General features: G+C 45.7%; 1 protein-coding gene across 1 annotated transcript in view; it reads left to right on the top strand.

The window, feature by feature from the left end:
• The window catches only part of galnt9 (polypeptide N-acetylgalactosaminyltransferase 9), a 262,098-nt gene that overhangs the window by 30,150 nt on the left and 209,236 nt on the right, over nucleotides 1-22,712 (top strand). The window contains exon 2 of the mRNA XM_078552894.1: nucleotides 17,722-17,902. Coding sequence (XP_078409020.1) covers nucleotides 17,722-17,902 — 181 coding nt within the window. The remainder of the gene's footprint in view (nucleotides 1-17,721; nucleotides 17,903-22,712) is intronic.

Below are 22,712 nucleotides of genomic sequence, written 5' to 3'. Positions count from 1 at the left end.
TGGTGAGACTGGAGAAGCTGGGGTTGTTCTCCCTAGAGCAGAGAAGGTTAAGGGGAGATTTAATCGTGTTGTTCAAAATCATCAAGGGCTTTGATAGATTAGATAGGAAGAAACTGTTTCCACCAGCAGGAGGGTCAGTAACAAGAGGACTCAGATTTAAATTAATTGGCCAAAGAGCCAATAATGCAATGAGTTGATGTGACCTGGAACACGCTGCCTGAAAGGGCGGTGGATGCAGATTCAATGATAACTTTCAAAAGGGAGTTGGATAAAGACTTGAAAGGGAAGTTTTTGCAGACAATGGGGAAGGCACAGGGAGGTGTAGGACTTATTGGAGTTGGCACAAGCCTGCTAGGCTGAACGAAGACAACCCTTTTAGGTTCTTGGTCCTATTGTCTCCTTAGGTGGCTGACGATCATGTTTTGGTTTGGTTGTGCACCTGTGAAAAACCTGGGAACATTTTCTTACATTAATTCACTATGGGCAGAATTTTGCCCTTGTCAGACGGGATGGACGGTCTGGGGCAGTCGGGAAGCTGACTGCTGCCCGCAATGGGGGCCGGACTGCGATTTCATGCTGACGGGCCAATGAAGGCCCCGCCCAACATGAAACGCGTGTTGCAGCGCTCAGCGCTGCCTGTGCGGAGTGGGGGAGGTGGGCGAGCGAGGCAAGTGGGGAACTTTGTGCTCGCACGCGGGTGCACACTGGAAAAGCTCCCCAGGGCACAGAGCTGCCTCAGGGAGACGAAGAGTTCTGGAAAACAAAAATAAAGAATTTTTAAATGTTCAAAAACATGACCCGACATGTGACACCATCACATGAGCAGGGACAAGTTATGAATGAGGTGTAAAATTTTTTATTTTATTTTTATTTGCTGTTGGAAACCTCATCCCGCCCGCGGATGAGGCTTCCTAAAAAATGCGAAGGCTGCTTGACCTTTTCGCCTGCCCCCGCCAACCGTTAGGCTGGTCGGGCAGCGAAAATTTTAAGTTAATTAAAACTTTACTAATTGTTGACGGGCACACTGCCGATTCCTGTGCGCGCCCATGGACCGAACTATGGCGCGACTGTGGGTTGACGTCAGGACGCTTGCCCAACGTCATCGCGCATCATTTCACGCTCGAGCGGGTTGGGTGCACGCCCGCCCACCGAGGTGAAAATCCTGCCCAATATGAATGCAAGCTGTTGTCAGTGACAATGTGCCGGACGTCAATGATAACTACAGGTCAGTTTTATTAGAACCTGTGCCTAGATAACCATCCTAACCATCAGCATCCTAAATAAAATAACAAAAGCTGCTTATGATGCTCCAATTCAGTCACTGGGTTGATGGATCTTTCTGCATTCATTATGCACCCGCATCATCTGCTTGACGTCTGCAAGTGGTTCAGTGTGTTGATCGCTAATGAGGGATTACAAAACAGGGTATTCGAAATGAATACTTTCAGTTAGGACAGGACACTAAGCGTTGACAATGATTCTCAGACAGCCACAAGGACCTTGACCACTTAGACACGCCTCCAAGACTTCAAGGTATTTTCTATCTAAAAGTTATAAACTGTCCCTTGAGGTGAACCATTGGTAAAGTTGCCTATTTTAAGTAACCGTTCTCCTTTTAATCTGTTTAACACATCTGAGTAAAGTTATATACATTGAATACGTTAAGGTGACTTGATTTTTCACTGGCCGATTAACCATCTAATTTCCCTGGGCTAGTGTCCAGAGTGCAAAAATCATTCAGTAACTTGATGCTCAGAACAGAAAGAAGCTCTAGTGATTTGTATCATCAATTTGGTAGAGTGAGGCAAGGAAACTGTTTCCAGTTACTGAAAACTCTGGAACCAGAGGACAGAGATTTAAGGTGATTGGCAAAAGAACCAAAGGTGACATGAGGATTTTATTTTTTTACACAGCGAGTTGTTGTGATCTGGACAGCGCTGCCTGAAAGGGCAGTCGAAGCAGATTCAGTAATAACTTTCAAAATAGAATTGTACAAACACTTGAAAAGGAAATGTTTGCAGGACTATGGGGGGGTGGTGCAGAGCAGGGGAGTGGGACTAATTGGGTAAGTCTTTCAAAAAGCCAGCACAGACAAGATGGGCTGAATTACTTCTTTCTGTGCTGTAAGATTCTATGTATCTGATGCTCACCTTCCTGGATATCACACTTCTGAAACCACCCCATTTTAGCTTGCAGGTTTCTGCAATGAACAGTTGAGAAATACAGAACTTAATGATTTTAGGTTCCTGACCTGGGTCACATTAAATATCCTGTTTGTTTGATATCCTCACATACACTTTTGTCCCTTTGGAGAGTGTTGGAATGATTAACAGGTTGATTATGAACTTATTTGGACCACTTCATGGCCACTTCATTCCATGTGGTCAATAAATCCTGCCCGGAGACTTGAACCTGGAGCTCTGACTCAGAGGCAGTGGCACTACCTACTTAGCCACAGGACCTTCTCTAATGACCTCGGTTAGATCAATGGTTGGTTCATTTACTCTTCGGGTTGGGGAGGTGGAAACCCTCCTGGTCACTAACCAGCCATCAGTAGTTGTCACGACGACGGGAAATTGAGATCTACTAATAACTCCATCAGCTAACCAAAAACATATTGAACTGTTTAAAGAGGACCCGATTTTCCAAAAAAAAATTAAGAAAAGACACTGACCAAAGATGGCTACCACCAGTAACCTGATGACTGGTATTGTTGAGAAATCCATAGAATCATGCTTTGGAAGCATCTGTCATTTACTTTGGAGTGTGGTGCGCCTGACCACAGTTCGCCAGCTGGTTCACATGTACTGCATACATACCCTGAATAGTTGAGTATAAGACAGATATAGTAAATTGTTTTATCTTTCCAAATTTGCATGTGTCTGTAAAGATAAAGCTATGGTGAAGGAATAGTGAATGTTTTACACCCACCTTTTTTTGTCAGGTGTAATGTAGTTCATTTTTCTTGTTTAATAGATGTTTTATTATTTGTGTTAAAAGTTCATCAGCAGACTCCTGTGAATTTGTTCAATAACTTCCCTCCATGGTTTCAAAAATAATTTAGGATCTATCAAGCCAGGTTCCTGATTTCTCCAGCAGTAATATCCGCTGGGATCGTAACATCAAAGCAAATACATTTGGACTGGAAAAGTCATTTACGGGGAAAAGAAATTTTTTTATAAAAACCTTTGTTGTGACCAACTAAGGGGGTTGAATAAAGGGGAGCCCAATTCGCCCCTCTTCACCTGGCCATAACAAGGTGTGTTTGTGTGGATGCCCAGCGAAGACAGAATTGAGTTCCTTTCGGATGGGCTTCTTGGTCGTTGCTATCTCCCAACCCCTGGCAAAAAAGTGTGCATGTGAAGGCAGGGTTGAGTCATCTACAATGAGACATGTGGTCTTAAAACCTGCAGTGTTCCACTGTTCCACACGAGTAAAGGCTACTTGGGCAAGACAATGAGTGGCAAGCAGCCCCCATTTCAAACTCTATACCAGCAAGGAGTCAGCAGGGACATAGGAATAGGAGATCTATGCCTCAGCCACATGTTATTCACCTTTGTTCATATCCTTTGATATCTTACCCATCAAAAAATCTATCAACAAATCTATCCATTCTGATGAAGGGTCATCATTGACCTGAAACGTTAACTCTGCTGCCACACCTGCTGAGTATTTCCAGCAATTTCTGTTTTCATTTCAGATTTCTAGAATCTGCAGGATTTTGCTTTTATGAAAATCTATCGTTTTGTGTCTTAAAAGCTCCATTTGACCCCCGGTATCCACAGCACTTTGGGTTCGAGATTTCCACTACCCTATTTTTTTTTATATATTCATTCTTGGGTTGTGGGTGTCACTGGCTAAGCCATGTTTATTGCCCATCCCTAGTTGCCCTTGTTCAGAGGGCATTTAAGAGGCAACCACATTGCTGTGGGTCTGGAGTCACATGTAGGCCAGACCAGGTAAGGACAGCAGATTTCCTTCCCTAAAAGGACATTAGTGAACCAGATGGGTTTTTACGACAACTGGCAATGGTTTCATGGTCATCATCAGACTTTTAACTCCAGAATGTTTTATTGAATTCAAATTCCACCATCTGTTGTGGTGGGATTTGATCCCAGGTTCCCAGAGCATTACCCTGCATCTCTGGATTACCAATCCAATGCCAATACCATTACACCACCGCCTCCCCCCCCTTGTGTGGTGAAGTACTCCTTGATTTCACTTCTAAAAGGCACTCACTTAATCTGGATTCCCCACCAGAGGATAGAGTTTCTCTATTTTTCCACCTTATTGAATTCCTTTGTCCTTCTAAACTCAAGGGAATACAAGACCAGTTTATGTAATCTGTCCTCATAATCTAATCTTTTGACCTCGATATAACTCTGGTGAATCTGCACCCTCTTTGAGGCCAATAATATCCTGTGGTTCAGTGCTCAAAAAAAGGAGGGAAGGCTTTTGGCAAGAGAAAAATCGAAATATAGACTTTCCAGGTGGAATTAATGTGGCAGAAGCGTGACGTGGATCTCCGTGGGGCGTAGTTTTAAGTCAAATTACACGACACATCTCTTTAGAAACACTCAGTGCACAAGGGAGCCCCCAACAACACAAAGGAACTAGCAAGGGGGAAATGGAGCCGCAATTGCTGTTGACGAAACAAGGGCACTTGTAAACAAGTTTAATTTAAGAGATAAATCAGAACAGACAACAGAATTAATTTTTTGAAGGGCTAATTAGGAAAAAAGATGAGCACCTTTTATAAATGGCCCAATATAATATTAAGTTTTCTGGAAATGAATTGCTCTTGTCCATCCAAAGCTGTTGGGATTTAAGAACAGGTAAACTCAGCCAATTTAATGCAATGCTAGATGGCAGTGTCAAAGGTCATCTGGCTAAGTTTGTAGAGCTGCCCAAGAGAATTCTACGAATGCCCTTACTGTAATAAGGACCACACTTGAGGGAATGGTAGCATATTAGCTATGTTATTGGATTAGTTACTGAGAGACCAGGACTAATGATACAGAGATGTGAGTTCAAATCCCACCATGGTAGCTAAGGATTTTAACTTCAATTAATTAAATTAATTGGGAAAGGCAATGGGTGACACTTGTTGTCACCCATTAGCGATATCAGCATGGCATCACTAGAAAGGAAACGTCATGCGATCCCGTCTTCGTTTCACTTTTGCTTTGAGCAGAACACAGTCACACAGCTCTGATGTCTTCAAGCTTTATACCTATGTATAACTGTTCTCGTGTTCTAGTCTTAATAAATGAACCCACAATGTGTTTACCCAATCCCTCATGAGTGATTGGTGCCTTGTATCTTGTACAGTAAATATGCCCAAGGTGCTATATCATTATAATAACATGACAGGTGACAGCAAGGTTAAGTCAGGTACAACATGGTGAACAGCCTTAGGTCATCCGACATGGCACGGGATGACACTTGACATTTTGGTCAGACCACAACGACGCCACAGTGTCGGGGAGGGTTGAAAGCGCAGTGCGTGGACTGTGAAGAAAAGCTTTGGATCACAGCTCCAAGCTAGTGCGCAATTAAAGAGCTGTTAAGCAGACTGATCCCTTGTGATGAGTTTGCAGTGCATAGCCTGTTAGTTCCTTGAGTGGGATAGCGCATCGAGAGGACCAGCACCGGGTTAGCTCAGTTGGGAAAGGCAAGTGACCAGGGTGTGGGCCGGTTTGATAGCGAGCGAGGGAGACTCAAACAACAAATAAAACCCCTCATTAAAGTCGGACCAGAGAAGGTTGCGATTATAACAGGTGGCTTTTGGAGTTGCTGAACAATAAATTGATTAAGAAACAAAGATGCCTGGTGCATTCCCGCCACATTTCGTCTTGGCGGGTGGAGCATCAGTTAAGCGTACAGCAGCAGCTACAGCGACACTCATCCCAGGTACTACAGAAGAAGGAAGATCAAAGGATTATTGTCAGAAAATCCACAAAATTCCCCAGTTCGAATAGGGATACAGCTGACCTCCTATCCAAATTCAAAATCTTTAAACAGCTTAAGCAGATGTGGTCTCTTGATTCAGATGCATTTGAACCAGGTAAGCAAGCCATAAAATTTTGGCTGGCATTTGGGAATGAAGGTCTACACAGGCTGAACACATCAGGATTCACAAACGAAGAGCCAAAGCCTCCCAAAAGGTATGGGCTACATTGGAAGACCAGTTCAGAATCAGGTTAAACTTCAGTATTCCTCGACTGGAGTTCATGTCATTTTGACAATAGCCTACAGAACCCATAGACCATTTGGTCAGCAGATGCAGAGGAAAGGGTACATGCTGTGATTTTTCAAACTTAGAGCTAGGAGACAGAATTGTTGAGTTGGCGAGTCCCATGGAAACATTCCAGAAAGATCTGCCAGGCAAACCCAAAATGAATAGTATCGAAGGGCTACTCAAGAATGGACGTAAGTACGAAGTGATCCTTGCAGCTTGATGAAGCTTACAGATCTAAGTGCAACCCCAATTGTTGATGCGCTCACTACAACCCCCAAACCCAGTGAGACGTGCGGAAGGTCTGGCCTTCTACATGCACCAAGGAAATGCCCAGCTTTCCACCAATTCTGCAGGGCATGTGACAGGGCCATTGGCAGTGACAGTGCACCAGAGCAAAGGCTGATACAGCTACCAGGAGCCGTGCGCTGATCCAAACAGACTGTACACACCGGGGGGCCTTCAAGCAATAAGAATGACCATCCGATACCCCGTCAGAAACATACATGTGAGATGACTGACAAACCAGACAAGACGAAGAGCGGTGAACACATGTTTCATGCTGTAAATCTTGCTGAAAACATAGACACCGTCACACATGTCCATAATTTTTACACAATCTTTATTAAAAAATTTTAAAGCCTACATGAAACCTTATCCCACCCGTGGATGAGGTTTCCTGTTTTTTCTAGTTGCTGCTGGGGCTCCTCGCTGACCCGCCAACCTTAAGGTTGGACGGGCAGGTCCTTTAATTGCTTAATTGACCCTGTCAATGGCCTCAATTGGCCATTGACAGGTTGGCGGGCGCGCAGCTGATTTTGCTGCGCTCCTGCCTTCCTGAAAATTTAAATCGGGCGCAGTGACGGCAGGAGTTCCGCCTGATGTCACCGCGCGTCATTTTACGCATCGGCGATTGGGCCCCGCCCCCGCTCACCGACTCGTAAAATTCAGCCCGTAGATTCAGTTCTATGCGCTTATGTAATGGTAACTAAATATGGGCATGTATTGTAACTAGTTATACTTCTTTGGAAGGGGGGAAAGTATCTTTAAAGAGAAAGGGGGATGTTGTAATATGCCTTTAAGGGATATCAGCATGAACATCAGTAGAAGGGAAACCTGTCTTAGTTTCACATATGCTTTGAGCAGAGCACACACACACAGCTCTGATGCCTTCAAGCTTTATACCTATATGTAACTGTTCCCATATACCTAGTCTTAATAAGTAAACACACATTGTGTTTACCCAGTCCCTTATGAGTGATTGGTGCCTTCTGCCTTATACAGTAAATAAGCCCAAGGCATTATACCATTGTTATAACATGACAACGCTCACATCCCACGAATGAATAAAAAGAGCTAGGAAATAAACATTTTAAAAAAATATTCTGCAGTGATCTTTCTCCCAGTTACTTAGCAGTGCCCTGGAAATTATTCATTAGTTACTGGAGAACCCAGGATTAAATCTTCAGGATCTGAAGATTAATCTCTAGGATGCTTTTTTATTCATTCACGAGATGTGGGTGTCACTGGCTAGGCCAGCATTTATATTCCATCCCTAATTTCCCTTGAACTGCTTGCTGTCCATGTGGTGTAGGTACACCCACAGTGCTGTTAGGGAGGGAGTTTCAGGATTTTGACCCAGTGACAGTGAAGGAACGGCGATATATTTCCAAGAGGTGAGTGGCTTGGAGGGGAACTTCCAGGTGCTGGCGTTCCCATGCATCCGCTGTTCTCGTTCTTCAAGATGGTAGTGGTCATGGGTTTGGAAGATGTTGTTGAAGGAGCCTTGGTGAGTTCCTACAGTGCATCTTGTAGACTGCTGTGAGGAAACCCGAGGTCAAATCATCAGGGCAGAAGAAAGGCCATGTTTTTATTATTTCCTTTGAACATTTCTGTCTTTATTAATGATAAAAATATTGGAGATGGGGGAGAAAAGTTGTTTGATTTACAGTCAAAAAATTATCCAATTGAGTTAATGAAGAGTCTGCTCCAATTACTGGGGAAGGCAAGGTATTGTGAGGATGGACATGTCGATTGGCCAGTGACAGAAGCGGGACAGTTAGAGTTGAGAACACGTGTGAGAAACCATCCAAGCAGAGTTGGCGACTCCTTCTGCTGACTCAAACTGTTGGTCAGCAAAACAAGGCCACGAACCATACAGACCAGTTCATGTGGCCCAGGGATCAACAGGATTACTGCAAGATCATCCGATTGCCGAAACAATACAAATCAGGCATTCGTTATCAGTTTGAGACTGGTAGAGGAAGACGTCACAAAAGATCATGACGGCTAAGGGAAGCCATTCAGCCCATCTAGCCTATCCTTCTATGGAAATCCACAATCCTCCTCACTCAATTGCAATGTCCAATGGCCTTCAGAATCAGTCCCGGGCTTTGTTTTTTTGCCTCAGTATCTAATGAAAACTCATTCCACACTCTGCATGAGAACCTGCTTCCTGACCTCAATCCTGAATTTGCCCCTTTGCCAGTCTGTAGAGATTCGGGTGACAAGGCCGTTGTCTCAAGTGATGATCGTAGGTGACAAGACGCAATAGGATTTAGATTAACTCTAGAGAGGCATTTTCCTTTCAAGTACCTTGAATAAAAGAATTATCTTTGTTGAATAAATACATAATTAATATGAGATTAACTGTAAACATCACTCTCAATGTCTGTAATTGCTCTCTCAGCAGTCACGTTGATTCTAACTGCAAGTTTTGATACAGCTCCTTTTAATCTCTCAAACTGATATTTCTACTGGCTAATTCTTCTAGAATTCATCAAACCCAACACTAAAATCAACAGTGGAATAACATCAATGGGCAGTGACGCTCAGGCTATTTGAAGCAAAGGAGAAAGGAAGTCTTGCATTTGTATAGCAACCTTATTGATGTGCCAAAGCACTTTACACAGGCTTAGGATAATTGGCAAAAGAACCAGGGGCAGATGAGGAGATTTTGTTTTTTTACACAGCGAGTTGTTGTGATCTGGAATGCTCAGAATGAAAAGGCAGTGAAAACAAATCCAATAGTAACTTTCAGATGGAAATAAGATAAATATTTGAAAGGGAAAAGAAAAAATTGCAGGACCATGGGGAAAATAGCATGAGAAGTGGGATTAAATCGCTAGCTCTTTCAAAGAGACACGATGGGCTGAATGGCCACCTCTGCTGTAAGACTCTACAATTTTGTACATCACTGTAGGATTATTGGAGCTTTGTAACTGATAAATGGCCTTGAGCTATTTTTACCTTTGTTTGATCTGGTACTGCAGCATGGGGACTGACCCAAATTCGGGTCACCAAACCTTGCGGCAGTGTATGTTAATAGGATCCAAGTCAAAACCAAGATACAGAGCTTTTCTTTGTTGAGAGAGTTTCTTGATTTGCTCAGTTTCTTGGCTTTTCTCCCACTCAACCCAGTGTCCCAGCTATCCCCTATTTATATGTGCTCAAAGACAATTAATACCTATCACCTGTTTCTCTTAACCTTAACAATGTAATTGACATGACATTAAGAGAGCACCTGGGTAATGATTCTACTTGTTTGATGGGAGAGGTGCCAGCTGTGGCTCAGTTCATAGCACCCTCGCCGTTGAATCAGAAGGTTGTGGGTTCATGTCCCACTCCCGGAAACCAAGAACTGTGAATGTACTTGAAAGAGTTACTTGTTTGATGGGGAGTGTGCATTCTCTCTCCATTGCAGCATGCCTACTTGCCTCAGCGTCAGAGTTTAGGTGGAGGTTGGATTGAACCAAGGCCCATGTGGTGTAGGTACACCCACAGTTCTATTCGGAAGGAAGTTCCAGGCCTCTGACCTAGTGAGAGTCAATGAATGGCGATATATTTCCAAGTCAGGATGGTGTGTGACTTGGAGGGGAACTTTTGGGTGGTCATGTTCCCATGTGTCTGCTACCCCTTATCCTTCTAGGTGGTAGAAGTTGCAGGTTTGGAAGGTGCTGTTGAAGGAGGCTTGGTGAGCTGCTGCAGTGCATCTTGTACATGGTGCACACTGCTGCCACTGTGCGTGGTGGTGGAAGGAGTGAATGTTTAAAGTTACTCCTGGTCACAGGGTAATTTCAGAATGTAGACACCTTTTCGCGAAGTGAGAATTCCTGCTTTGAGCTGCTTGAGAACCATCAAAGGGGAATGATTCCGAGTGCAATAGTGACTTGCCTGTTACAAAACCGCACGCAACGTTTTATATGCAAAGCATTTAAAATGATCAAGGAAAGGTTAATAACACAACATAACCCCACTGTGTTAGAGGTAAGTGATGGGAAAGTACTACAAAGGACTGTAGTTGAAAACCTACATGGGCCGGTTCAATGGAAAGGAATCAAACTGGAGAAACCTGCGGAGATGAAAAGAAAATCTGCAGGAGCTGGAAATCCCAAATCAGATAAAAGATAGGAAATGGCAAAGGTATGCAGTGGATATGGTAACATCAGAAAAGAATATGCTTGCATTTCAATACCGCCTTTCACTACCTCAGGAAGTCCCAAAGTGCTTGACAGCTAATGAAGTACTTTTTGAAGAGTAGTCACTGTTGGAAGGTAGGATGGGTAAAGGGTGGAATTTTCCACTCCTATTGGTGGCTTGAGCAGCCAATATGTCGAGGAGGCCAAAAACCAGTTTTACGCTGTCGTGAAACCAGTTTGCGATGGTCCGCTCCACCCATCAATGGCGAGCAGCCTATCCCATCACCGCACGTTCAGAACCTAATTTCAGCACTTTAGCACCTCATTACAAACCCGGCTCTCCGGAATCATCCCCCCCCCCCCCCAAAACGCTGGATCATCCAGGCACCGTGTTTGACAATTGTACATAAATAACGTGCACCTGATGAGCTGCACTTCACTCGGGACTTCGAGGTTTGTTTGCCTACCTCGCAGTCGCACTCGCAGTCACCAGCTCCAGGCTTCACAGGCAGAACCACATTATTTTTAAGGGGGCTCACAGGCAGGTCTCTACCTACCAGACCAGCCGGAAGGTGGGGGTGGCTTTTCAATGGATGCAGGGCAGGGTCTTGCTTGGGGAAGGGGGAGAAGTGACCTCAAGGCAAGGGAAGAGGTCACAGGGTGAGGGCTGTACTGGGGAAGGAGGGTAACCCAGGGTGTGTGTGGGGGGGCACATGTTGATCTGTGTAAGTGGCCTCAAGATGGTGAGGGCTGAGGAGGCAGCCTCCAGAGGAGATGAGGCCAGATGGAGATGTGAGGGTGTGTGTGAGAGAGTGAGTGGTGATGTCCCTTGAGCTAGCAGTGAGTGAGATGCCAGTGAATGTGTGATGGGTTTGTGAGTGTGAGAGTTTAGAGTGATGAGATGGTTGTCTTACCCTGGCGGCACGGATGAGATCACTCATCCTCTTTCTGCACTGGGTGGCCAACCTCTTCTGTGCAGCATTGGCACTGACCACCTCTCCACACCTCCCAAGCCAGAGTGGGTGAGATTGGTGGACCTCCTGCAGCCAGAGCGGGGGTGGAGGACATCACTGCGGGCCTCCAAAAGGCAGTCCAGTGACGGGTCACTGAACTCTTGCTGGCTTTTAGGGCCATGTCTTCACTGGAGCTGTCCTGGGCTAAAGCATTGAGAACTGTGTGGGCTGCTGCAATTCAGGTATGGCCCCTGAGTGAGGTAATGGTGTGGTGGGTGATTCAGAGGCTGCCTGTCAGCGAGACAGCGTGTTTCCTGTGGCTGCATAATTAATGAGGCGGGAAGTGGCGGTATAATGCAAAAACCCGCCATTGTGGCTGGCGGGTAAATTGCACTTTGTGGAATTCTGGGACGATTCCTCCCAAAGACGGGAATTTTCCGGGCGGCATGAGAATTGCTGCAGTTGCTGCCCACTCAAACGCCAAACTTACCTTTCTCATTCAGATTCTGACTGACCTGCTGTGGACTAATTTCTATTCGCAAGTCTTTCCAGGGTATTTTTAAGGACTTGCTGCCTCTACGGTGATGGTACTCAGTCGACTGAGACACCTATTAGAGAAGTAACTAGGAAAGTAAATGCTCGAGTTAATCTTTCATTTGGGGGAAGTGACTTTGTTCAACAAGCATTCGGCACCTGTCGTTGTGAGGGAGTGACCAATAGCCTGTTTCACAGCCTGTGATGGGGTTTCCAGGCAGCATCAGATCACAAGTTGACCTATTCAGAAATGGCGGAGGCTTACAATCTGAGGCTTTTGACAAGTTATCCATGGCTGGTGAAGACAGAACTCCTTTGGATTTCTCTTTATTTGAATCCCTCTAGGGCCTTTCCCCTCCCCTCACCCCTCCCTATCTCTGTAACCTCCTCCAGCCTCACAGCCCTCCCTATCTCTGTCACTTCCTCCAGCCCCACACCCCTCCCTATCTCTGTAACCTCCTCCAGCCCCTACACCCCTCCCTATCTCTGTAATCTCCTCCAGCCCCTACACCCCTCCCTATCTCTGTAACCTCCTCCAGCCCCTACACCCCTCCCTATCTCTGTAATTTCCTCCAGCCCCTACACCCCTCCCTATCGCTGTAACCTCCTCCAGCCCCCACACCCCTCCCAATCTCTGTAACCTCCTCCAGACCCCACACCCCTCCCTATCTCTGTCACCTCCTCCAGCCCCACAACCCTCCCTATCTCTGTAATCTCCTCCAGCCCCTACACTTCTCCCAATCTCTGTAACCTCCTCCAGCCCCACACCCCTCCCTATCTCTGTAACCTCTTCCAGCCCCTACAACCCTCCCTACCTCTGTAACCTCCTCCAGCCCCTACAACCATCCCTATCTCTGTAACCTCCTCCAGCCCCTACACCCCTTCCTATCTCTGTAATCTCCTCCTGCCCCTACACCCCTCCCTATCTCTGTAACCTCCTCCAGCCCCACACCCCTCCCTATCTCTGTAACCTCCTCCAGCCCCACACCCCTCCCTATTTCTGTAACCTCCTCCAGCCCCACATCCCTCCCTATCTCTGTAACCTCCTCCAGCCCCCACACCCCTCCCTATCTCTGTAGTCCTCCAGCCCCACACCCCTCCCTTTCTCTGTAATCTCCTCCAGTCCCACACCCCTCCCTATCTCTGTAGTCCTCTAGCCCCACACCCCTCCCTATCTCTGTAACCTCCTCCAGCCCCACACCCCTCCCTATCTCAGAAACCTCCTCCAGCCCCTACACCCTTTCTCTGTAACCTCCTCCAGCTCTACACCCTTCCATATCTCAGAAACCTCTTCCAGCCTCCACACCCCTCCCTATTTCTATAGCCTCCTCCAGTCCCCACACCTATCCCGATCTCTGTCACCTCCTCCAGCCCCTACAACCCTCTCTATCCCTGTAATCTTCTCCAGCCCCCACACCCTCTGATTAAAGGAGTTACATTAGCTATTATCTAATAGAACCTTCCCCAAATCTAGTAAATTTTGGAAAATTAAAACCACCGCATCAGCTATCTCACTAGCCACTTCCTTTAAGACCCTAGGATGAAGTCCATCAGGACCCCCAGTTCCAACAATTTGCTCAGTACCACTCCCCTGATGATTGTAATTTTCCTGAGTTCCTCTCTCCCTTCCATCTCCTGATTTACAGCTATTTCTGGGAAGTTTCCTGTGACCTCTACAGTGAGGGCCTGTTCAATTCATCTGCCATCTCCTTATCTCCATTATTACTTCCCCAGACTCACTTTCTACAGAACGATACTCACTTTGTTAACTCTCTTTTTTTTAAATTATCAATAGAAACTCTAACTGTCTGTCTTTATATTTCTAGCTAGCTTGCTCTCGTACTCCAATTTTTTCCCTCCTTATTAATCTTTTAGTCATTCTTTGCTGTTTTTTATATTCTGTCCAATTTTTTGCCCTGCCACCCATCTTTGCACATTTATATGCTTCTTCTTTAAGTCTTATAATTTAGTTAAGCATGGATGGTGGATCCTCCCCTTGGAACTTTTCTTTTATGTTGTAATGTATCTGTCCTGTGTATACTGAAATATCTCCTTAAATATTTGCTTCTGGATCCCTATTGACCTATCCCTTAACCGAAGTTGCCAGCTCACTTTGGCTAGCTCTGCTTTCGTGCCCTCGTAATTGCCCTTATTTAAGCTTGAATTGCGTTAGACCCAGTCTTCTCTCGCCTCAAACTGAGTGTCAAATTCAATCCTATTCTGATGGCTGATACCTAGGGGTGTCTTCACTATAAGGTCATTAATTAATCCTGTCTCATTGCGCAAAACTAGATCTGTTGTAGCCTGTTCCCGGGTTGGCTCCAGAACGTACTGACCTAAAAAATTATCCCGAAAACATTCCATGAATTTGTCACCTATGCTAGCTTTGCCCATCAGGCTGCTCCAATCGACATATAGAGTACAAGAGAGCTGGGTTCTTGGGCTGCATACGGAAGACTACAGGAGATGTTATAATTTACTAACTTATTTACAAGTTTATTGAAGAACCGTTTAACATGCAATACACTTTAAAATGGATAAGTACATCACAATGTTAATGACTATCGAAAGATGAAAAATGTAGCCTTAGGCCTAATATAGAATCCAGTGAGGAAGGTTTTAAAAGACAATGCAACAGCTAAAATCAGTTATGGATATCCATCAAATATTCAAAGCCATGTCTTACCTTAAGTCCCCGAGTGGTTCAGTTGTTGGGCAGTGTTATGACCGATCAGCTGCTAAAGCTGAGTTATTTTTTAAAAATCCCGGAGGGAAAGTTTAAACAACTGTCATAACCTATAATTTTGAGTGTTATGTTTAAGATGCAATTCTAAATTCAGGAATCAGACCACCAGTTCTCGAGAGGTTTTATATTAAGCTAAATGAAACATTTTATTAATTTACACAAGTTAAGTACATACACATGGCTATAAATTATTACGATCAGAACTTTTAACAAATTCCTAAGCTAACCTCCATTAAGGCAACAGCAGCCTATAGACTTAACCAGACACCAGGCAAAGCATTTTCACCTTACGAATTCAAAATGAGGTTCTTTTCACTTTGGTTCCTGTGGAGACAGTTTCAAGCTTACAGCTGCTTTTGATCTCCCATTCCTTCTGCTCTACACACACAAAACGGTCATCTTGTTATACCTAGCACAGCCCATTGAATGTAAATTCTCATTGTATAACCAGCCTCTGCTAACAATAAAACTCCTTTCGTAGTACCAATTTTATTAGCAATATAAGCATATTGCTTGGTCTCTGCTAGCTAGGTGCCAGAATTCACCCCACTGTTTGAATGCTCTATTCAAAAAATACAAGTGCACTCTATCTCTCTTACATACCAAAACTAGTACACCTCAAAGCACCCAGACTAGCTGGCTTTAATCCAATTAAGACACACCCACAGACTAAACCTCTATTTTAAAAGAAAAATATTTACCAATAATATTATATACATCAATAGCTTCATGACAGGCAGTTGGACACAAACAGCTGTTTGCTTTGAGCTATCCAACCCCTTGACAGCCAGAGAAATATTCAACAATATCTCTGATATTCTGAAAGGAAACTTATACATTTATACCCATCTACAACCAGGTGGCATAATCTTCAGCAGCTATGGGTGCCATCTCCTTCATTAAAACTCCTCCTTTCGATTCACCTTTAAAGTTCACTGTAATTTAATTGTTAAAATGGTTTTATTATATCAATGCTGTGAGCCGGCATCTGGTCAACATGTACTTATAATACGTTCCAATATCATTCCTGATTACTTTTAATTGCTTCTATATATTAATAAAGTGATTTTAAACTTTTAATAGAGAAATTTTAAAAGTTGCTGTTGTACCAGCTGTTGTAGCATTCCTACAGTATTTATTTTTGTACCGGGTGTGTGATCATGATCTGATTCACGGAGCTAAGTTTTAGGGATGTCTGCTTAATAGATAATGGCAGCAGGTACTAGGCTGTACCATCATTAATCTTCCAGACAATTCCTTTGCTGGTGAACAAGGCAATTAAGCTTATCTCCATTCCCAAAAAAAAAAGGAAAGAGGACCAGTGAGACCTGCGGCAAAATGTTTACCTCGGCAGACGGGCGAGCGCCCGACCCGCTCGAGTGTAAAATGACGCGGGTTGACGTCGGGAGAGCGCCCTGACGTCAGTGCACAGTCGCGCGGTATTTTGGCCAGCCGCCGCGCTCAGGAATCGGCAGCGCGCCCGCCTGTTAAGGCCATTAAAGTCGCAGTTAACTTACATTTTTCTCTGCCTGTCCAACCCTGCGGCTGTGGGGGGGGGTGCAGGCGAAAAGGCCAAGCGACCTTTGCATTTTTCAGGAAACCTCATCCACAGGCGGGATGAGGTTTCCGAGAGCAAATAAAAATAAAATAAAGATTTTAAAATTGAATTAATAACATGTCCCTGCTCATGCGACAGAGTCACATGGTGGTGGGGGGGGGGACATGGTTTATTACATTTTTCTAACCTCTATTTTTTTCTTAAACTCTTCGTCTGCCTGAGGCAGCTCCGTGCCTCAGAGGGAGATTCTGAAGCGAGCACTCGCGCACGGGCGCAAAGTTTGTGTGTGCCCTGCTCGGCCTCCTCCCCACCCCCTCCTCCTCCCCCCACCTCCCCTCCTCCCCCCCCCCCCCCCCCCCCCCTCCCCCCACCCTTCCCCCCCCTCCCCCCACCCCTCCCCAGCCCACAGGCCGCGATGAGCGCTGCTGCTCGCATCTCATGCTGGACCTTACTTGGTCCGCCAGTATGGAATCGCCCTCCGGCCTCGATCGCGGGCAGCCGGTCAGCTTCCCAACCGCCCCCACCCATCCCCGCCCAGCCCACCCGACAAGGGCTAAATCCTGCCCCCTGGTGGATGGTATGGATGAGGTCACGTCTGTCTCGAGTTTGAAGCAGAGCTGTGAGGCTAACGCTGCCCATTGGTATGTTTGAAGGCTTCTGGGTAAAAATGGCTATTCATGAATCTGTGTCCATTTTCTCAATTCTGAGGCGTAACGTCCTGAATAGGCATGAATCCTCCCTATTTATTCATTTATTTCCTTCACAATTATTTCTTGTGTATTCGCTGCCTTCAGTTTACCAGACGGGTGCCATAACATTACATCCTGTCAAGTTAAGATGCATTAAACTGCTGCTGAGGATGGACAGCTAGGAATGGAGAGAGGCAGATTAGTTGCTGATTATGTGAAGTTTGAGTTGCCACCTTTTGCTGATGTCTAAAATGTTTTGCAGACGCTTACTTTAGTCAAAAATATGCTTCCAATCTGTCAGTATTCGGTGCTCCCTTGGCCCCTGGATTTGGATGCAGTGTCACAAATTAACGTTGACCTGACCTGTTGGCCTTGCTAAGATTTACAGAATACAGCTTCATTCACTAAACCTTTTCCTTTCCCTCTTGCATTTCACTCAGTCATACAAGAGTGTTCCATTTCATCTCTGGGCAAAAGCCTTGCCCAAATCACTACAACCCTAGGCTTCGGCCTGCCTTCCTCTGACTGATGCTCTGTGTGTTTCCAGAATGTTCTGTTTTGACCTGTGTTTCATGCCTTGCTTAGGGCTCGCTAAACCGATCGGACTGATGGAAGGACCTGGAGGACTAGGTCAAGGAGGAATCCCTGCCACACTGAGAGACGACAGTCATGAGTTTGACACCAAGTATGAAGACTATGGCTACAATGCTCAGCTCAGTGACAGGATATCACTCGACAGGTCGATACCCGACTACAGACCACAAAAGTAATGAACTTAATTAATTGCTTTGGGCATTTTTGTGGGCAGGGGAAAGGGATGTTCCTTTAAAAAACTATTGGGCATGCCACAGACATTTACAGGATAGTAGGAAGCCATTCAATCCTTATCCACTGTTTGACAGTGTAAGATTGCAATGCTCAGGCTGGTAAACATGCTCATTATCCTAGTTGCTGACATGGCTCAGTGAGTAGAACCTACGCCACCTGCAAGTTCCCCTCCAAGCCACACACCATCCTGACTTGGAACCATATCACTGTCCCTTCACTGTCACTGGGTCAAAAAACTGGAACTCCCTTCCTAACAGCACTGTGGGTGTACCTACACCACATACCTAGCACAAAGGAAGATGGTTGTGGTTGTTGGAGATCAGGCATCTCAGCTCCAGGACATCACTGCTGGAGTTCCTCAGGGTAGTGTCCTCGGCCCAACCATCTTCAGCTGCTTCATCAATGACCTACCTTCCACCATAAGGTCAGAAGTGGGGATGTTCGCTGATGATTGCACAATGTTCAGCACCATTCGCGACTCCTCAGATACTGAAGCAGTCCATGTCCAAATGCAGAAAGTCCTGGACAATATCCAGGCTTGGGCTGATAAGTGGCAAGGAAGATTCATGCCACACAAGTGCCAGGCAATGACCATCTCCAACAAGAGATAATCTAACCATCGCCCCTTGACACTCAGTGGCATTACCATCACTGAATCCCCTGCTATCAACATCCTGAGGGTTACCATTGACTAGAAACTGAACTGGACTAGCCATATAAATACTGTGGCTACAAGAGCAGATCAGAGGCTAGGAATCCTGCGATGAGTAACTCGCCTCCTGACTCCCCAAGGACTGTCCACAAGGTACAAGTCAGGAGTGTGTTGGAATATTCCCCACTTGCCTGGATGAGTGCAGCTCCCAAAACACCCAAGAAGCTTGACACCGTCTAGGACAAAGCAGCCCCGCTTGGTTGGCACCACATCCACAAACATTCACTCCCTCCACCACCGACGCACAGTAGCAGCAGTGTGTACCATCTACAAGATGTACTGCAGGAATTCACCAAGGCTCCTTAGACAGCACCCTCCAAACTCACGACCACTACCATCTAGAAGGACAAAGGCAGCAGATACAAGGGAACACCACCACCTGGAAGTTCCCCTTCAAGTCACTCATCACCCTGACTTGGAAATATATTGCTGGTCCTTCACTGTCACGTTAAAATCCTGGAACTCCCTCCCTAACAGCACTGTGGGTGTACCTACACTACATAGACTGCAGTGGTTCAAGAAGGCAGCTCACCACCATCTTCTCAAGGGCAGCCAGGAAAGGGCAATAAATGCTGGCCCAGCCAGTGAAGCCCACATCCCGTGAGTGAATCAAAAACATTTTTTAAAAACAGGGACTTCAAGAAGGCGGCTCATCACCACCTTCTCAAGGGCAATCAGGAATTGGCAATAAATGCTGGCCTAGTTAGTGATGCTCACATCTCATGAATGAGTATAAAAGGAAATGATGGAACCTTGCTGTGTGCAAATTGGCTGTCATATTTTGCCAACATAACAGTAACAACACCTAAAAAATATTCCATTGGTTGTAAAGCACTTTGGGACGAACTGAGGTTGTGAAAGGCGCTATAAAAATGTAAGTTACTACTGGCTATTTGCAGAGTATAAGTGCAGTTGCTTTAGACATTCTCTGGCAGATGCTTCAAACACCTTTAGCTAGCATGTTTGAAGGTTTCCAGGGCAGCTCTACATCTGAGGATGCAAAAAAAACTTAATTCACAGTTGACCTTTCACAGCTGTCAGCTTGTGCTGATCTTCAATTTCTGTAGTGTTGCTGGGGAAGGGAGGACAATGACTGAAATGTTGCTTCTAATCTCCATCAGGCTTTTAGTTTCGGTTAACATTTACTGCCTTCCTACAATGCAGCAGCAGTTCCATTCACAGTGTTAGAGAATGTAACCAGAATGCTAGCTTGTTGAGGTGCTGTTTACACCTACACTTTTAAAATAACTTGACCCAAAAACACAAACGATAACCCTTGAATTCTCGCTGCGATCCCAAGGAATCACATTTGGTGGGGAGTTTTTGAGCATCATTCAAAGGAAAGAACTTACATTTATACATTTATATTGTGCATTGCACAACCCCAGCTTCACAGTCATTGAAGTTATTTTGAAGTCACTCTTGCAACGTAGAGAATGTAGCAGTCAATTTACACATAGGAAGATCCCCCATTGCTACTGTCATGATGGGAATATCTCCTAATGGAATGTCCAGTTTAGCTATCCATTCAATAGGCTCCTGGGATACTGAGTTGGATTTAGATTTTTGAGCTGTGAGTTTCATTGTAAAAATGTTGGCAGTGTTGTAGAAATGGGCATGGTTCAGTTCTGTTTGCAATAGCATGACATTGAATATCCTCCTATAGGTCTACAGATAATATAAGCCTTTTGCTAAGGCTTTATGATTGCATTCTCTTAGTGAACAATGGGTATAATAGCCCTTTGAAGGCATCACCCAGTTAATTTGGATGCAGAAAGGGAAAACCTGAGATCCACACCACTGATTTGCTTTTATTCAGCGTGAAACCAGATAATTCTAATAAAGAAAGCACAGTATAATAGGGACCCTAGGCTGTGTTGTACCCAATGCAATTTGTTTTGCTGTATTCATGACTGACTTTGTTATTGCTTGGCAATGAATCGAGTGACCAAATGTGATGAGAGGGGGACAGCCCAGAAACTTGATTTTTCTTTTATTCATTCACAGGATGTGGGTGTCGCTGACTAGGTCAGTATTTATTGCCCATCCCTAATTGTTTTTTTATTTATTCATGGGATGTGGGCTTCGCTGGCTGGGCCAGCCCTAGTTGCCCCTTGAGAAGGTGGTGGTGAGCTGCCTTCTTGAACCGCTGCAGTCCATGTGGTGTAGGTACACCCACAGTGCTGTTAGGGAGGGACTTCCAGGATTCTGATTCAGCGACAGTGAAGGAACGGCGATATATTTCCAAGTCAGGATGGTGAGTGACTTGTAGGGGAGCTTCCAGTCGCTGGTGTTCCCATCTATCGGCTGCCCTTCTCCTTCTAGGTGGTAGTGGTCGTGGGTTTGGAAGGTGCTGTCACAGGAGCCTTGGTGAATTCCTGCAGTGTATCTTGTAGATGGTACACACTGCTGCTACTGTGTGTCGCTGGCGGAGGGAGTGAATGTTTTTGGATATGGTGCCAATCAAGCGGGCTGCTTTGTCCTGGATGGTGTCAAGCTTCTTGAGTGTTGTTGGAGCTGCACTCATCCAGGCAAGTGGGGATTATTCCATCACACTCCTGACTTGTGCCTTGTAGATGGTGGACAGGCTTTGGGGAGTCAGGAGGTGAGTTACTCATCACACGATTCCCAGCCTCTGACCTGCTCTTGTAGCCGCAGTATTTATATGGCTAGTCCAGTTCAGTTTCTGGCCAATAGTGCCCAGGATGTTGATAGTGGGGGATTCAGTGATGGTAATGCCATTAAGTGTCAATGGGCGATGGTTGGATTCTCTCTTGTTGGAGATGATCATTGCCTGACACTTATGTGGCACGAATGTTACTTGCCTAGTTGCCCTTGAGAAGGTGGTGGTGAGCTGCCTTCTTGAACCGCTGCAGCCCATGTGGTGTAGGTACACCCACAGTGCTGTTAGGGAGGGAGTTCCAGGATTTTTGATCCAGCGACAGTGAAGGAACGGCGATATAGGTTCAACTGTGTTTGCTGATGCCACAACTGCGGAGGATACATTGACCGCAAATGTAGCGTCGCTGCTATTGACGCCACTGACAGCAACCTCCCAGGTAGCTGCCTGTATTAAAAACGGCACAAATCGAGCAAAGGCAGAAAAGACAACACTGTTCCTGCCCCCTCTGACTCTCTCTTGCTCACTTCGCTGCTTCCCTGTCCCCACTCCCTCCCTCTTCCTTCACTGCTCCCTCCCACCCCGGGTGTCCTCTCCCCCACCCCCCACCCCACACGGTCTGCCTCCCTTCATCCCTGCCTTCGCCACTCCCTCCCACCCACTCGAGCGGGAGTGGCGGAACGACAAGGGTGGGGGTTGGGTTGACAGTGGGAGGGAGACGGAGGCAGGAAGCGGGAGGGAGTGGCGGGGATGCAAGAGTGGGAGGTTTTGTGAAGTGGATGGCGGAAGTGGGCGCAGAATAGTGATGTCAGCGGCTGGAGGAACCAGCGGACAGAGCGGGAGCCGATTTCCTTTTCCTGTTCAGCGGCAGCAGGCGTTACAATGACATATTCCAAGTCAGGGATGGTGAGTGGCTTGGAGGGGAACTTCCAGGTGGCGGTGTTCCCATCTATCTGCTGCCCTTGTCCTTCTAGATGACAGTGGTGGCGGGTTTGGAAGGTGCTGTCTAAGAGGCTTCAGGATAACACAGGAGGACAGAACCACAACAAATTGGTTGCATAAATCTTTCTCTGTCTGGTCATCATCACTCTCTCCTTTTGTCTCTCACCACTTTCACTTTTAATGAGATCTCTTGTTGACTTTTTCTTTTGTTCCTCCTGCTCTTTATATCTCCCAGAAAAGATTGACCTTTTCTTGAGAATAAAATGAGCCCAGTTTTGTCCCAATACGTCAGTCCCATGGGGTCGATTGAGAATGCAGATGTGTCCAGATGTGTTGCTGGTCAACAAACAAGTAAAAGGGTAGTAGACATGCTTGGGCCTGTGAGTTCAGTTGTCAGAATTACATGGTGTATGTGTGTGTGAACTCTTAACCAGTCGGTGCATCTCCTCAGACGCTGAGGTGGTCCAGCTGCCT

The sequence above is a fragment of the Cetorhinus maximus genome, chromosome 12, assembly GCF_964194155.1.
Source record: "Cetorhinus maximus chromosome 12, sCetMax3.hap1.1, whole genome shotgun sequence".
Classification (NCBI taxonomy): domain Eukaryota; kingdom Metazoa; phylum Chordata; class Chondrichthyes; order Lamniformes; family Cetorhinidae; genus Cetorhinus; species Cetorhinus maximus.
The sequence above is the reverse complement of the archived record's forward strand: the minus strand, read 5'-3'. Positions and strand labels throughout refer to the sequence as shown.